The sequence below is a fragment of the Lissotriton vulgaris genome, chromosome 3_1 (assembly GCF_964263255.1).
Source record: "Lissotriton vulgaris chromosome 3_1, aLisVul1.2, whole genome shotgun sequence".
Taxonomy (NCBI): Eukaryota; Metazoa; Chordata; class Amphibia; order Caudata; family Salamandridae; genus Lissotriton; species Lissotriton vulgaris.
Window position 1 is genome coordinate 1,010,283,702 of NC_141689.1, and position 17,358 is coordinate 1,010,301,059.

The window sequence follows — 17,358 nt, forward strand, 5'->3', positions numbered from 1 at the left end:
AGATTAGTGGGAACTAGTCTGTCTTTTAAGATCTGACGAAGTGACAGGGTCGCGAAAGACGTGTTGGCTGTGGCTGTTTAAGGTTGTTTTTGTTGTTGAGATCAATAAATACATTTGAATGATTTAAAAACGCCTTCATGCTAGAATGCTTGATGACTGCTTAGGCTATCAGGAAAGATGGCTTGTGCATCTCTAAAATGGACTGTAATTCCGGAAATTGAGGGGCATATTAGCAAGGAACCTCGTAAAAATTATCGCCGTTTTATCGGTAGGAAGCTGCCGATAAAACGGCGATAATGGGCTTGCTAATTTGCGTTATAGAATTCGTATAGAATCCCAGGTTAGATGTCCTGCACATCGAACCTGGGCTTCTATAGGAATTCTATAACTCATATTAGCTAGCCCATTATCGCCGTTTTATCGGCAGTTTCCTGTCGATAAAACGGCGATAATTTTAACGAGGTTCCTTGCTATTATGCCCCTGAGTGTTTTAGATTCTTCACGGATCTTTTTACATTTCTTTTCTATGACTAAAAGGGGCTGTTGAACGTGTTTGCATTAGCGGCTATGGCTCCCTAAGCCACGTGCCTAGCCGCAGTGTGTCTTGCAATGTCACAGAGTTCGCGGCTGTTTCAAGTTCATGTGCGAGTAGCTCATCCAATCAGGTCTATTTGCATTCTGGGACTTGTGGTCCCAATTTTATAATGGGCTAAATATCGCTAGACATTCCTGAACGGAAAGAAAACTGAAGTGGTTGGCTGTGTGTGGTGAATTTCGAAGTGGGAGTGGAATGCTAAAGAATCGTGAACGGGAAACAAACAACAAGGCGATGTTTATGAGGGTGCAATCAAAAGTACTCATGCGGGTCAGGTGTGCCTGATAGCACTGCAACTGCACTCAAAAAGCCCCGCCCTTAGGTTATTAAAGCCCCGGTAAGACAAGCGCCGCATGTGTGGAGTGCGTCATAGCGCCTGGAGTACTGGTGGTCTCGGAGCAGACGCTTGCGGTCGACCTTATTTCCAAGGTGGATTGGTGCATCTGTGGATTCCAATAAGTATAGTTTGTTTTGCGATTTTGCTCGCATAATGCATTTGAGCCTCAGCTTAACTGCTATGCAGCCGTGTAATAACCATGTGATGGTTTAAGAACAATGTTGGCTAGTGTGCTCGAGTTTTTTTCTTCTATTTTCGTGAGAATGTGAGCGAGTGGCTGTCTCTTGGAGTCAGCTGCCGGTGGCTGCACTTGTGTGGTTGGGAGGGGCTGACCCCTACTAGACCGTGAAATCACAAGGATCGGCGTGAGCAGGTCATGCGCTGCCTCCTCTGAAGATCTGACCGCAGGGGTATAAAGGGATTAAGGGGCGCCGGCCTGTGCTCGTCACTGCTCGATTGTAGGGGTTATGGCAGGTCCAGGGCTCTCATTGCTTTGAAGCCCTACGAGAAGCGGGGTGTGGAGTAGCGAAGGTGAGCAAGCTTTCTTTAAGGTTAGGACTTGGGGTGTAGGCGCTGCGCGCGGCCTCGTAAAATCTGGTTCTGTGCACGGTCTTACCGATCTGATTGGGTTGCCTAGTTCTAGTTGGTATTTTGATGGCAAATGCTCCGTAGGTTGTTTGGTGTTAATATCCATTCTGAGACTTGAGGCTCATGTCGGGGAGGGGAGGGGAGGGGAGGGGGGGGGGGGTCAAAGGTAGGGAATATCAAAAATTGAGACTCCAAATTGGTATTGATTTAAAAGCTAGTTCTGTTGACAAGTAACAACCCCACAGCCCCATGAACACTTGTGTGTTCATCTTCTCCACCTGTGTAGTGCTGATTCCAGACTCTTGACGCTTTGTGATGGCCGGGCTTCCAGCTCTAGTAGTCCTGCTGCTGCTTCCCGTTGGATGGGCCCAGTTCCCTCGCCAGTGCGTGACCCCGGAAGCTCTCCGGAGCGGTCGATGCTGCCCGAGCCTCTTCCCGTCCCTGACCCCGGACCCGACGGACAGCTGTGGGGCCTCAGTCGGCAGGGGGCGCTGCGCACCGCTGCAGGTGGATTCCCGGCCCCACGGACCCCAGTACCAGCACGACGGTATCGATGACCGCGAGCTCTGGCCCACCCGCTTCTTCAACAGCTCCTGTGTGTGTGTTGGCAACTTCTCGGGGTATGACTGCGGCTCCTGCAAGCCGGGATGGACGGGGCGCAGCTGCAACGAAAGGGTGCTGGCAGGTAAGTGCTACCGAAGCCAGGTTCACAGGCCAGGATTGCTACACTTTTAATAAATGTCGACAAGCGTCCCAGGGTTCCCAGTAGCTCGTCCAATGAGTTTTTCGTTGCTTCCTGATATAGTCGTGAATTTCTAATGACTGCAGGCACTAGAACCCCCAAAAAGACGGGCTGAGCTACCCGCATGTAAAACTAAACTGCTTCGGCGACCCCTGGTTCCCTTTTCTTCCCGTAGTCTTTATGGTGGCTGCCGTTGCACGACTGTCTCTGACTTCAGTTTCTAAATTACGTTCTGCTTCTAGAGCTTTGTTAAACCCTATCGAATGTGATTTAAAGCAGTAAGACTTGTACTATTCTGGGGACTAATGCTATCGGTGTTACTTTTGTCCTGCCACCCTCGAAGCTGCTCTCCATCCATGGTCCGGCCCCAAAGCACTGTATGTGGCCGGGGCTCCAGCTCGTGACCAGTCCATTTTTAGGTCACGCCAACTGAGTAGTTGTCAGTTGTAGATACTGTATCTCGTACTTCGAGTAGACTTGAGGTCGACCATTTAAAAACCATGGTGTGCTCCCACTCCAGTCGCGGCTTGTGACAGTCCTTTTGACATATAGAAACGGCAGGCTTGCCACTGGTCCTCTTCATTGTATCGACTGTGTCCTTTTGCCTCCTGTGGAGTCTTGGCCTTCCAGTGCATGAACCATTACCTTATCTCCTGCCTGGCCCTCTGTGCTTAACAGCAGCTCTCTGTTCCCACTTGACACTAGCCTACTTCTCTTGTACTCCTGCAACCCCTACCCATCTTTCCTCCTACTCCAGGAATACGAATATTGGCTTTGTCAGTGCTTTTCTAAATGTGTTAAACTCAATATCTCTGGGTGTACATCTTCCAATAGTTTTTTTTAATATACATTAAACAGATGGCCCCTCGTTAGTGTGTACTTTGACAATCTGGATGGCTTTTGGTTTAGTTACCAGACAAACTGAATTGAACGCTTATTGGCCTATGAATTGGCTTCGCCAATGCTTATTTTTCAGATAGTGTCCACGTGTTCTGGTGTACTATTACTATTGTTACATATTGGGCACTTCTCACCTGTAGGTATTTACTTACAAGTGTAAATTGCTCCAGGCTGACGTTTATTGTTGGATTTTGCTTGTGTTAATACATAAATTGTGCCTGCAGGCATGGGGTACTCGACTTGTAGGCCATTGGCTTGCCGCACAACTCTTACAAAGTCTGCTATTGAGTGATATAAAGTATGTTCTGTTAATTTGACGTTGGTCTACATTCATTAGTTACGCAATTTATATTTTTGGAGTGAAAAAATTGCAATATTTACCTAGGCAAATTTGCAAAAATGCCTTAACAAACGTGTCTAAAATATTTACTTTCTTTGTAGTGAGGCGAAATATTCGGGAGCTAAGTGCTCAGGAAAGACGCCGCTTTATCAGTGCCCTGGATATGGCCAAAAGAACCACACACCCGCACTTCGTCATCTCCTCGCGGAGGTACGCAGAGGTCTTTTCTCCAGATGGCAACAGCACTTTGTTCGAGAATGTTACCATTTACAACTACTTCGTGTGGACCCACTACTACTCGGTGATGAAGACCTTTCTGGGCACAGGGCAGGAGAGTTTTGGGGGAGTAGATTTCTCTCACGAAGGCCCCGCATTTCTCACCTGGCACAGGTTTCATCTGCTTCAGCTGGAAAGAGATATGCAGGTAGAGTATTCGCAATTTCGGGTAGCTTACAACGCTTGGGGGATTCCCACAAATTTTTTGTTTACGTTATGCTCATAAAATGTTTCATGGCTTATCTCATGGAATGACCTATTGAATTTGTTGCTCATAGGAGCCACTCAATCTTCCAAGACGGTTTTTTAAATTTTTTTTTTTTTTTTTTTTTTTTTTACCATGGTAACATGTATTCTGCTTCTGCACACTATACCACAGGAGATGCTTCAAGACCCCACCTTCGCTCTTCCATATTGGAACTTTGCGATCGGTGGCAGCGAGTGCGACATCTGCACGGATGACTTCATGGGAGCGCGGAGCAACTTTGACTCCACCCTCCTAAGTTCCAACTCCGTATTTTCCCAGTGGCAAATTATCTGTGAAAGTGTTGAAGACTATGACACGTTGGGAACCATTTGTAACAGTAAGTGCGTTGTGAGAGTGGGGATTTTTTAGGTCGTAAGTAACGACCTACCAAAGGTTGGGTAAAATGCATACTAATTTTTCATGCCTAATTTACTTTGTTTCGCCCCGTTTAATAAGCAATATTTGTCAGTAGTCCGTGTGCTCTGTTTAAATGTGCAACTGTTGTATGTTGCGTTTTTAGGTTTTATTTTTTTTTTTTTTTTTTTTTAGTACAACATGTTAGTTTTTTGCTGAGTGCTGCACTTTAGGCTGATGCCAACGTTTGATTGTTCCACCTGCACAACCAGAGCAGTTGGTGTGAATGTCCATGTATTTGTGCCTGTCCATACTAAGAGCTCTGGTGTTAGTATTTTTTAACATGCTTTCAGCTGTAGCATCATATTAGATTTCAGAATTGTCCTCTTACCTGCAGCTTTGATTTTTGAATTGCCATTTATAGTCAAATTTAGCAGGTGTGATGCTTGCTGTAAGCCAGTGTGGGGCCTGAATAATTGTTCCTGTGCGATAGCTCGGCGATTTACGTATCGAGCATTCGAAGTGATGTCCACATCCTATTTAAAACAGCTAAAACGGGAATAACTCTCCTCTGAGACCTTCTGCACTACTAGAATACTGTTCGTTTTCTCCACCAGCCAAGAAATGTTTTGCCCCTTTTAAAAGGGCTTTACATTTTTGCACCTTCTACTCTATGCAGTCTTCCTAGTCATAGCTCCACCTCGTATTGCCACAAAGCTCTCCCGCCTGCAAGTGCAATATACATTACTCCTTTTTACAAAACAGTAAATGGTATAGCCCCGTTTCCTCTGGGATATTGTAACCAACTACCACATGACTGCACTCTAACCCAGAACATGTTCTAAACATGTATATTTGTCAATTTATCATTAAATGTAGGTCTGTAAGATGTGCGTTTGACAATTATATTCCCACAACTGTTGCGAATAATCCACGCCATACTACCCCATTTTCCAAGTATCGCCACTGTTTCTTTTTGACTGTATTTAAATGTCACTTTTGGTACATTGATAGTGTTTGGCTCTAGAATAACATAAAAATGCCCACTTACAAAGGGGTGGAGCAGGGGTGTAAGACCCCAGCGGCACAGCCCCCCTCCCTGAACATTTAGGGTGTCCCCATTCAGCCCAAGGCTAATGCATGTCTGAGATGGGAGATTCAGGGACCCTCATCACGTTCTTACAGTTGTCACAATCATTTTACAATGTCATTTGGGTGACTATGATCATGCCAAAAGCTTGGTTGTCCTACTAAATTGCAAATCCTGGCAGATTAGCGGTTTCTTTAGCTGTTCTGTAGGTTTGATTTTTCTTTGTTTTAATAAAGTATGTTTGTTTGCAGGTACGGAGGGTGGTCCAATTCGAAGGAATCCTGCTGGAAATGTAGCTCGACCAATGGTGCAGCGCCTTCCTGAACCACAGGATGTTGCACTCTGCCTTGAAGTTGGTTTATTTGACACCCCACCTTTCTACTCCAACTCTTCTGAAAGCTTTCGTAATACAGTTGAAGGTAAGTCTGTGCTCCTTTCTGACACTTGAATAGTCTTGCATGGTCGTCCTGTAGAATTTTACAGGTTTTTAGGTCTTGCTTAGTCTGCTTTAGCGTCACCAGTCTTATTTTCTCCCTAAAACTCAAAATAAATACATATTTTGAGGGACTTTAGGTCAACTCTTATTATTCTGTGAACTTTTTGTAATGTGTCTGCCTGCTTCAGCAACCAGCACTCCACTGTGAATGCATTATTTGCTCTAGAACATGTGTAAAGAAGTGGACTTGAAAGTCAGCTGGTTTTCTGATCTCCACATTTTTATTTAACTTTTACATTAATTTTATTCTATTTCATATTTTGCAAGTTTTAAAAGTTATGACAATTGCATGGGTTTGCAAAACACATACTAGACTTGCCCATGTCACCTTTATCCCCTGCACGCCTATTTGTCAAAGCTAGAATGCCTACCGTGTGCCTGACGCCACCTTTTACAAACAGCCTGATTTTAGTTGGCAGTACAAAAAGGAAGGGCTTTGTTTGGGGCAGCCGCTTTGATTATTACCAAAAACTGCGTGTCAATAATTGGTAAATTATGTCGACTTAAGTCATGTTGTTGAACTCAACCTGCTAAACGTTGCATTCGACCTCCTATCAATCCACAGGTTCATGCTGCATAGAAGGTAATGTAGGTCATCTATATTAATAGATATGCCATAAATGAGCTTGTTTATCTCTAACATTGGTTTATTTTCGATGGACAATTGAGCAGATGTTGTGGTATGTGCTAGTGTCGGAGCGAGGCATGCTGTATTCAGGTATGGACCTGAAGCTCCACCCATATTTTTCATTGGCTTGTCATGGTCCTTTGGAAACGGTGGCTTTTTATTGGTCAATAGGCTTAGTACTACGTCCTCAGCACCGCCTTGTGTAATTTCTTAACCTCCCATGAGGACACCCCTGGTACATGTGTTACTTGGTAGGCTTTAAATATAGCCTCGGAGCACTATTTGCTTACATAGTTTTCTCCTACCCCATGCCGTGCTTTCACTTTAATGGCGGTCGTGGCCCGTTTCTTATTTGAGCTGCGTAGAAAGAAAGGTGCTGCCGCCAATAAAACAAAACCGCTGTATGGAGTGATTTTACAAAAATACAATTTTTGTCAAGTGGAGACAAATGCTGCTTTTTGTAAATGCACCCCATATTGCGCTTGCATTTTAATGGTGGCCGCGCCCCTTTCTTTGGACACTGCTCGACTAAGGAAAAGGGGGGTATCTGACATTAACGTGAAAGCACTGCATGGACACTTTTACAAACCAGCACTTGCAATGCAATAGGTGTTGCATTCACAAGATTTTTGTAAATGCAAGACAGATTACATTGCAACTGCTTATTAGTGGGGTCCAGTGTTAGTCCTGGCATGACCTTTCAGCTTTAAATCAGCCAGAAGTAGATTTTGTAAGACTGATTACTGCGAAGGGTAATCATTGCATACCCACAGGAGACCTTGACATTAATTGATGAATAAAACCAATGAAACAAGCACGGTTACACCTCTCCTTCCTAAAGCACGAAAAGCGAACCAGCATTAGCGAACCCAATCTGTTTAGCCTTTGAGATCTATTTGTTCATTCTATTTTTCCAAATTGCATTAAAAAGCAAGCATTGGCAAGGCCAGTAGACCTTCGTATATTGGAGCTATTGGCTTTGGTAATTAGGGGTGGGTGGAATTTTTGTAGTTGCGCTACGCAAAGCTCAGCGAAACAGTAAATCACTGTGCACGCAAAAGTTCTGCGAACACGAGAAATTGCTTGTTCCGCCAGTTTGCGATGCTTTTTTCCTGTTTGTGAACGCTGTTTGCATGCTTGGGGAGAAATATCTTGCGAACACGCATTTTGAAAGCACACGAGCAAGTAAATTCTGCAAAGCCACTGATCGCGGAATTTTGGCAATTCTGCATTCTCCGCGGAACGCAAAATTACCAAAATTCCGAGAACAGAATTTACCACCCAGGCCTAGTAATGATTTGTAGTCCAGCTGTACTCCAGCATGGCGAAAAATAAAGCACTGAAGTGGCCAGTGCTAATGCACATGCTTTAGTGCTGGCCATGTCATAACTTTTTATTTTCAGCTGTGTGCTCCCCATTCCCTCTTGCCTGTCCTCTCCTCCCACCCGTCGTTCCATGTTTACACTCCAGGAGGGGGACCAACGAGAGTAAATTCTGCGGAAGCTAACAACCTAGCAAGTAAATGGGTGACTGTCAATCACTGGTAAAGAGTGAGTGGCCTCTAATCCCATAAAGGTAACACATTCTTGCACAAAACTACGAATGTGCTCTTTTAGATGAAACCGAATTGAAGAGGTGTGATGGGGAGAAGCAAAGAAGGTGAGTGGGCAGAGTGAAAGTGGAAATGGAAGGCTGTAAACCACAATGGAATGATACTGGGTTGGGAAAGCAAAAGGGAGTAGGGATGAGCAGGCACTAAGCAATTAGAGAGGGTGAGCGGGTACTAAGTGGCAATAAAGGGATGGTGGTTTGGGGGAAACTGGGATGAGGAAGAGTGGGCGGGGAATAGGGTGGGCAAGGAAAACCAGATCAAAGAGGGTGGAGAGATGTGGCAATAAGATGGGAGCAACAAAGGCTGGGGGAGGGTGGGTAGGAACTCTGAACAGAGGTGGAATGGGTGGGGAACCCAATGACAGGAGGGTGGGGTGGGGATTAAGTAATAGTGACATAAGGGTGGGTGTACACTAGGCAACAGTGGCAACAAGAGGAAGGGAGGGTGGGCTTAATCTTTGTGGTGGGGGGGGGGGGGACTGCACACCAGCAAAGGGAGTATGGAGTGTGGGACACAAACAGGTGAGGAGTGGTGGAGGACCAAGCAATTCAGGGTGGGGGGGATTAAGACTTGGACTGTTAAAGACCACAACGTGGATTGCTGGGGGCAGCGGGAGTGGCAGCAGAAAACTGTAATGGAAACCGCTGGATGGGGAAAAGGAAAAGCACAAGGGAGGCAGCTAAACCACGCATTAACTTATGGAGTGATCCAGGAAATAAAAATAGAGCCTGGAAAGCGATCCCTGCTGGAAGCATAGGAGTAAGCTATCCTCCAAGGGGAGGGGACAAGTCCACCCGGGTAAGCTAAATTTAATACTCAGCCAATAGGAACTAAGCAAATGACTGACCAAACATTCAATATTAAATGGGTGGAGTGGATTCCTAGGTCTGTGTTCTGCATGTCCCAATGTTATTGCAAACTGTGGTAGGCTTCGACCAAGAAAAGATCAGAATCATTTGCAAAGGCGAACCTTAATGCAGACTGCTCATGTGTAGTAAGATTGCAGAATGTACGTACTGAGGTGTAAATATACAAAATGCGAGGGGGCTGGGCGGTGATAAGTCTGTCATATACCCTTCCCACCTGAATATGAAATGTGACGCTTCAGAGATTAACTTCTTCTTAGGTGGATACTCCAACCTTGTATAGGATCTGTGGTGTGAGTAGCCCCACAGAAATGCAAGCAAGAAATTCTTGCAGGCACAAGAATCCTTTGAGGCTGAAAATAACCTATATATGGATGTAAAGACAAGCCCATAGTTAATAGTGAACCATCTTAAATTAAAGAAAACTCAGACCATAACGTTTCAAGCGTAGGGAAAGTTTACAACCCCTTATTCTTCAGTGGATAGTGGCACAAGTTGGGGGGATAAAGACGGGTAACTTGTATGTGGGTAGACCCCATTTGAGTCTGAAGAGTAAGTTTCAAACTAGACTAGTTGCTCCACTTTTCAAATGAGCAGCTTTTGGGTCTCAGGTTTAAGCTCAATAGGAGAATGAGGAAGACCTTACTAAACAAGATTAACACTGGTCTTTAGTCTTGATGGTCCGGAAAGGTTCAGGTGCATAGGTTTTTGTAGGGCATCTTTAGAGCAGCCACTGTCCATTAAAAGCTGCACGAATTGACCAGTGGATTGCATTTGTGTATTTTATCGTAGTTTGCGTGGCCTCTGGTTGCGAGACCCCCCCCCCCCCCACCCAATAGCCAAAGAACAAGTTTGAAGGAGCAACTGTCATAAGGTGGCATGCAAGCCCCATCTGTAATTAGTTGTGGACGCTAAAATTTCAAATATGTTCGCCTCATGGATGCAAGGCTTTACGATGAAAGTACAGGCAACATCTATTGTGCTACTCTTTGGAGTATCTAAACATTTTTTTTTCACTGTTATTACCATTTGTAAACTGTTTGCTTGTGCTGCATGAGTGCAGCTGGTGAGTAGATTTGGTGCAGCTGGACGGAGGCGGGTAATTGTTTCCATTGTCCTTTAGATTGTCTGTGCAGTATGTACTAGTGGCTTGACGACTCTGCTTCTCGTTAACCTGCACTAGCAGAGAGAAGAGTCCTCTTCATAGAACTTAAAGTAACAGGTCTGCCACGCTAACATGGTGGACGGAAGCCACATTTTTCCATAAACCATCCCCACAATGAAACCGTTCTTGCAATGGTGGCAAGAGCCCTAGTGGGGTCAAGGATGATGTCTGCTACCAAGAAAATACATTCTAATTTGGCAGGCAGTTTTTAAATGTACCCTGGTTGCATTTCAGCTGTACAGTTTTTGTTTTTTTCCAAAGGCTACATTTATTATTGAGAACCTAAATCGTGCATTGGCATATTACACAATAGATTTTACCCAGTTCAACCTTTTGGTGCATGCTAGTAAAGATTGAATTCAAGACTTCTTCTTTCAGGTTACAATGATCCTTCCGGAAAGTATGATCCTATAGTCCGAAGTCTTCACAACTTGGCTCACCTGTTTCTGAATGGAACTGGAGGACAAACCCACCTGTCACCTAATGATCCCATGTTTGTTCTTCTACACACGTTTACCGATGCAGTGTTTGATGAATGGCTGAGGAGACACAACGTTGGTAAGAGTTGATATTTATTAGCTGTTTGACTTGGAGTTTTTTTCAAATGGGCTATAATTTTTTAATATTCTTTATCCATGATCTCTCAATCTATGCTTGGTATGCAGTTCAATATAACACGTACATCCCTAAAATGGTAATCATCTAAGGGGATGTTTTTTTCTCTTCTGGTGGTCTATTGTAATACCAGATTGACACTGGCTCGGTGTTGACTGGATTTTCTGCTAGGCCTTCCTTTGTCAGTTGACCTGCAACTTTACTGAAGAATGTAATGGTACATGCAGTCCGGATAGAGGGGGTGGGGGGGGGGGGGGTGGTTCTCTTACTGTATTTTGACTGGATTTTCTGCTAGGCCTTCCTTTGTCAGTTGACCTGCAACTTTACTGAAGAATGTAATGGTACATGCAGCCCGGATAGAGGGGGGGGGGGTGGTTCTCTTACTGTGTTTTGATTTGACGGAGTGTGCCAATGTAAGAGTTCGGAATGGGAGGAGAGCATCACATGATGCCGGTAAATGTGAAGCAAGTAACAAGTCTAAAGCTAGCTCTCCATGTGTGTAACAAACTGAGTAATGCTACTCTAAACCTGATTAGAACATGGACATTTGAGTGGTTAACCATGGTTGAGCCTAGTCCCAGGCACCACAAGGTAGAATGTTCAAGTTTGAAAATGGATACCTACTGCAATCTTCAGGATTGCAGTGATCGATAAGGAAATGCCTCTCTGGCACAACAATGGCCATGAAAAGGATGCCAATGACAGGCCCCTATGGCAAGATGTCACACCATCAATGAGAATGTACCCCAGCATCTTAAGAGGGATGCTGCACTATGGAGGGTACAAGAATGCTGGCAGGAATAACCTATCTTGTGAAAGGTTCAGGATTGGTCTGGTGAATTCATTGCAAAAATCAGGACCGCAGGAATCTTAATGTTTAGTCCAATAGAAACCCTGACTGTGCCCCAAAGAGGGATTAGATTTACAATACACATTAGAAGGCCTTTTGGGCTTCCCTTCATTTCACAAGGGGAGGGGTCTTGAAGCTAAATCCATGCCAGCATGTCATGGGTAGAGATGTTGGGCGTGCACAAGTTCTTGAACAGTGCCCTGAAACCAACCTAGTGGGGTCCCCAACTTTAGTGATTCTGGTCTTGTGTCTCCAAGCAGAGGCTGACTTGAAGAGGTGGATTAGGAATTAATAGTATGTATTGCTGAAGACTGTGCAGTCTAGGTCCAATAGCACCCACCTCCCGGTATTCTTTTGCTGACACTCTATAGGCACCAGAGGTTTCTTCCTGTATATGAGGAATAAGCAGTAATTGGCTTTAAACCAACTTCAAGTTCACTAAGTGTTTGGAAGTGTACAGCAGTGAGATTATGGAAGGTGGTACACAGTACAATGAGGTGCCAGACCCTGAACAGAGTGTAGACTAGCTGTAAGGCACCATGCTACTGCATTTTTATAGCACCTCAAAATAACTTCGCATTACAAGTCAAGGTACAGTACTGGGTGGTCCCATTGACAGCCTCCCAGAGTATGGTTTGGAAAGGAAAACACACACGATGATGGACGGAATGTTGTATAATGGCAAAACATTCACCCCCAGTCACAGATCTGGGTTTAATCCATCGTTATTTTGCTCACCAAGCCACCCCAGTTCAGACATGGCCATATGCAAATCAGCCTTGACCCTGTTCCTCATGGCAACAGTCCAGCCCGAACTGCCAAGCCATGTCTTTCCTGGACCGGAATCAAGCATCCTAGGACCGGTTTCTGGTTATCAACAGTCTTCAGCCAGGATAGCTTGACTCCAGTGGCTTAGTGAGCACGCAACTGACATCTGGGCATACCCTTCCCATATAGGGTGAACAGCAAAACACACGATGGACGGAATGTTGCACAATGGTAAAACATTCACCCCAGTCACAGATCTGGGTTTAATCCACCGTGAGTCCCGTGCTCTCCACACCACTGGAGTCAAGCTTCCTGGCTGATGCTGGCATATAGCCAGACACCGGTCCTAGGATGCTTGATTCTGGTCCAGGGAAGACATGGCTTGGCAGTTCGGGCTGGACTGTTCCCATGAGGCACAGGGTCAAGGCTGATTTGCATATAGCCATGTCTGAACTGGGGTGGTGTGGAGTGCAAACACTATGGATTTAGGGCCAGATCTCGTTACTGGGGTGAATGTATGACATTGTTCTGCATTCTGTCCATCACCTGTTTTTGCATTGGGTTGGAAAGGAACCCAGTGGAGGGTTGGTTTTTAGGGTTAAAGTATGCAGACCAATAGACCTACTGCTGAAGTCCCAGACTGACATCGGTCAGATAAAGATTAAAACAATTGTAGCCACTTGCATTTGGAAATTGTACCAGTGATCATCTGTAGTTCTCCCCCATCAATTTAGTGCCGGAGTCCGAGTGTTACCTACCAGTCTCTCAGTTCCTCCAGTCTCTCATAATTAGGTCAGGATGTTCACGTATGGCTGCATCCTATACAGCAAGTGCCCCTTTAAACATGGCAATGCCGGTTTATTCTGTCTCTTACCAGGATGCAATTTTGACGCTTGCTTTGACCAGTGCACACTTATTAATCCTACTGCTACAATTCATGCAGCAATTGCCCCCAAAAGAATGGGCGTCTTCATTGTGTTTCCCTATCAGACTACAACCCCCACCCTTCTGATCACTCAAAACCGTACTGAATCCTTCAGCTGAATAAGTGCCCTGTTCCCTCTTGCTCGTTTGCTGACATTTGCTTGTGAGCCAGAAAGCAGTATTAAGGTTTGTGCACTTAAAACATAAGAACCTCACCCCAAGCACCTTCCCTTGTTTTGAGTAATGATTGTAATCTGAGATCTGATCTAAGAATAACTTCTTCCAGGGCTGGTTCCTCCGTTATGGCCGAGGAACGTCACCCCACTGAAAACTAAAATGATTATTTTTCTTACTGCTAGCTGAGGTTGAGGCAGGGCCATCCTGACGAGCGTCACTTCACAGTAGGGAGGAGTGTTCGGCACTTGTGAGGTGCATGTCAGTTTGGCCGGTCATTTTAGGACAGCCAAACAGACATGAACACTTATGTTTCCCCAACCCAGCTGCGTTGCACACCTGGTTGGAGAAAAATCACAGGCTTCCTGTGTCTGAGTGAGCTTCAAGTCAGCCTGCTCAGACCAATCCATACTCTATTATGCTGGTTAAATAGTATTTCCAGCATGACAGCAGCGCCATGATTGGCCCCCCTGGGAGCTTGTGCAGCCCGACCAGAATCTGGAGAGGAGCACTGAGGCAGCGGGGGTAGGTATATATTCCTCCCCCCTCCCCACCCCAGTGTTCACGTTGCCCCACAACCCCAAAATTGGAGCCGCTGCCACTGCTTTCCTCATAGGTACTCGGTGTAATAAGAGTCCTAAGATTTGTCTAAACTACGTCTGAGGTTACATACTCCAATGCAACAAACTACTGCTCACAGTCCACTATGAAGCCTTACTCGAGTCCTTCAGTGCAGTAAGAATATAGTGATGGGTACAGGAATGACTGGATCTAAATCTTCAGAGCGACTGTTTGTGGGTGTGTACAGTTTGACACCAAGCTATGTGCAGACCTAGGAATTGAACCAAAGAACAGGATGTACCCTTGGCAGATATTGGGGGGCGGTGAAGGGAGTTTAAACTGCAGTGCCTGAATACTGCTTCTAGATCTTCAGCCATCTGAAAGCACAGAGGGGCAGATTTATGAGGCCCTTGCGCCACGTTTACGCCGCTATTGCGTCACGCAAGGCGGCGTAAACGTGGCGCATCCCTACAAACGATTTACAACGTGACGCATCTAGGCAGATGCGTCACGTTGTAAAGCCCTGCGCCGCTTGTGGGCGTTCCGGCGCAGGGTGGGCGTTCCGGGGCAGGTGCGTCTCGCAAAAGTGGCTGAGTGAAATCTATGAGATTTCACTCAGTCACTTTTAAGCCAATGCTGCGTCAAAAGCCTGCGCCTGCTTGAAGCAGGCGTAGGTCTTGACGCAGCATTGTTAAAATGGGGCACCCCCGAGCCTTGCTGGAGCTGCGTCGCGCTTGCGACGCAACTCCAGCAATGCGACACATTTCCGGCACAGATGCGTCACGCATCTATGCCGTTTTTGCACCATGGTGCGCCGCATTATAAATGCGGCGCACCATGGCTGGCGGAGATCTGTGGCGCATGTTAACTGGCGCATCCCTGGGGATGCGCCAGTTAACATAAATCTGCCCCAGAATGTTTATGTGGGCACCAATGTGTATTATACACTAGAAATCTGTGATGGTTACTTGGCTAAAATGTTTGTAATCTCTATGCTCTACAGATATATCCGTTTATCCAATTGAGAATGCCCCCATTGGGCATAACAGACAGTACAACATGGTTCCGTTCTGGCCTCCTGTTTCCAACGATGAGATGTTTGTTACTGCACCCGAGAACTTGGGATATGCATACGAAGTCCAGTGGCCAAGTAAGCGATTTCAATTCAATTTGATCAAGGAGCGTTTGTAAAATATTGCTAATATCAGTTATTTGTTCATTTCAATTTGACTGGATGCCAAACATTGCTGACTTTAATGAGTCCCTCTTGTGAGAATGTTCATAGTGTTTGAATTGTTTCCAACCTTTTTAAAACACTACAATCCTGAGAGTAGGCAAAACAAAATTAACGTTGGACTTTAAAGATGATCTGGGTGCTTATTTCTTGGGCTCAGATTATGCAAGCGTAATTTTGGGAATTTCCTTCTATGCTTGTTAAGCAAAATTGCACCACCATTTACTGCAAAATTATCGCACCTGGACAACATTAACAAACAGAACCACAGAAACGACCAGATCCTAAGTAGCAATATGAGGCTTTTTTTTTGCATGCTTGAGTCAATTTGACACCTTTCAAGCGCAAATTGCATTCTGTAGATTTCCTAAAATTGCACGTAAACAAAGAGTGCACATTTTGCATAACTCCGTTTCTGTAGTCTTGCCACAGTAGATAACCGATGTTCCATTTCCACAGGCCGGGCTCTGAACATCACGGAAATCATCACGATCGCAGTGGTAGCGGCGCTTGTCCTGGTGGCTGTGATCTTTGCTGCTGCCTCTTGCGCTGTGCACCGGAGGAGAAAGGACGACCTTCACCAGCCTCTTCTTAGTGAGCAGTATCCCCGGTACTCGGACGAAGACTACGAAAGGAATGCGAGCCAGTCTGCTGTTTGAATCAACTTCCACTGGACTTCCCTATTTAAAAAAAAAAAAAACTCCTTTCAGAATAAAGGACGGATGTTAATGTAGTCTTGCCTTGATTATTGATACGCCTCGTGATTTTCCCTAGATAAGGGGCGTAGACTAGTGATGCAGCATGTGCTTGACTGTAGCTTAAATCCTGATTTTTCACCTCTGGAGAGGTTTGTCGTGCGTTGCTAGTTAACACAAGTGGTGTTGCTTATCAAGTCCTGTTGCATACTTCTCGCCGGTATAGCCTGTGATATTAAGATCTGCCCTCCACCACAAAAGCCTTTTTAAGCCCTGAGCAAAGTGTGTAGTGGGCCAGGAGCGCCCAACTTCCAAAGGACTCCCTGGGAAAGTGAATCTTGTTTCTATCTGAACCGTTCTACCTACCTGTACCTCGGACTACAGGTCGACCCAGTGTCCTTAAGTATATTTGGGGGCTCAGGCAAGACATTAAACTGTTTGACCCTGTTTAGCACATGTATTGTTTGGCATCATACGTTCGTGAATTAGTAAGACATTAGTAAAAAAAAGTACATAGACTGTCCCTTAACATTTCTTGCCTGAGGCCACCAGTATCCTTAAGTTGACACTAGCACAAGCCTGAAGGGTTTGCCCGTCTGTGGCCATACTTGTATCCGACTCCCCGGTGTGATCATTTTCAGTGTATTAGTGATTCTCTGTGAACTGGGTCCTGGGTTCAATGAAACTCCACTTCCAGCATGATGGCGACAAAGACCTGTCGAGCTACTTTACTCCTTTGTGAGGAGTGTCGCTCTGTCCGTTAACTTGATTCCTTAGTTGGTGACCTTTCATTTTAAATAGCCAGTGTTGGCTACTTGGGAGAAACACAACTGGGCTTCCTTAAACACAGTTTTAAAGTATGAGCAACGCTAGCATAAATAGGTACATATCATTAACTATCTTCAAAAGCGTAAAGTGTCTTTTCTTTTATTGTTCCAATTTCATGATTTCTTCATATTGAATCCGTTCTCAATTCTTTCCAGCCACAAGGTAACCAAAATAGAATTTCTTGCCACAGTCTGAAAATTGGAAATTTCTCAGCCAATGGATAGCCAAAAGATTTTGCCAACACGTGTTTTGTCAGGCTTTTATGCCAAAAGACTTAATCAGGGCAAGGATATGTGTATATATTTAGAAGTAACCGAACAATACAGTGAGTAATTAAGGGGACATACGCCCAGAATAGTTCAAATTCCTCAGTATAAATAACTTTCTTTTCACATCATACTGAAGGACAAGTAAACCTGTCCGAAGTCCTGGCAAGTACAGAGTTTGGACCAAAGTATCAAGAAGATCAGCAG

General features: G+C 45.1%; 1 protein-coding gene across 2 annotated transcripts; it reads left to right on the top strand.

Annotated features, from left to right (window-relative positions):
* Nucleotides 1-916: 916 nt before the first annotated feature.
* TYRP1 (tyrosinase related protein 1) lies at nt 917-16,095 on the top strand. Of its 2 annotated transcripts, none has more exons than XM_086961382.1 (8): nt 917-1,024; nt 1,807-2,205; nt 3,604-3,926; nt 4,158-4,362; nt 5,721-5,888; nt 10,615-10,794; nt 15,132-15,278; nt 15,822-16,095. In XM_086961382.1, the coding sequence occupies exons 2-8, from the start codon at nt 1,836-1,838 to the stop codon at nt 16,019-16,021; spliced, it is 1,593 nt and encodes a 530-aa protein (XP_086817508.1). In that variant the 5' UTR covers nt 917-1,024; nt 1,807-1,835; the 3' UTR covers nt 16,022-16,095. The 2 variants fall into 2 exon arrangements, with proteins under 2 accessions (XP_086817508.1, XP_086817509.1); XM_086961383.1 differs by lacking the exon at nt 917-1,024 and adding an exon at nt 1,330-1,463.
* The last annotated feature ends 1,263 nt before the right edge of the window (nt 16,096-17,358 follow it).

Excerpts from the sequence above, each read along its gene's own strand:
- TYRP1 (XM_086961382.1), top strand. The coding sequence starts at position 1,836 with ATGGCCGGGCTTCCAGCTCTAGTAGTCCTGCTGCTGCTTCCCGTTGGA. Across the intron at positions 3,927-4,157 it reads AGCTGGAAAGAGATATGCAG|GAGATGCTTCAAGACCCCAC; the intron begins GTAGAGTATTCG and ends ACTATACCACAG. Across the intron at positions 10,795-15,131 it reads GCTGAGGAGACACAACGTTG|ATATATCCGTTTATCCAATT; the intron begins GTAAGAGTTGAT and ends TATGCTCTACAG.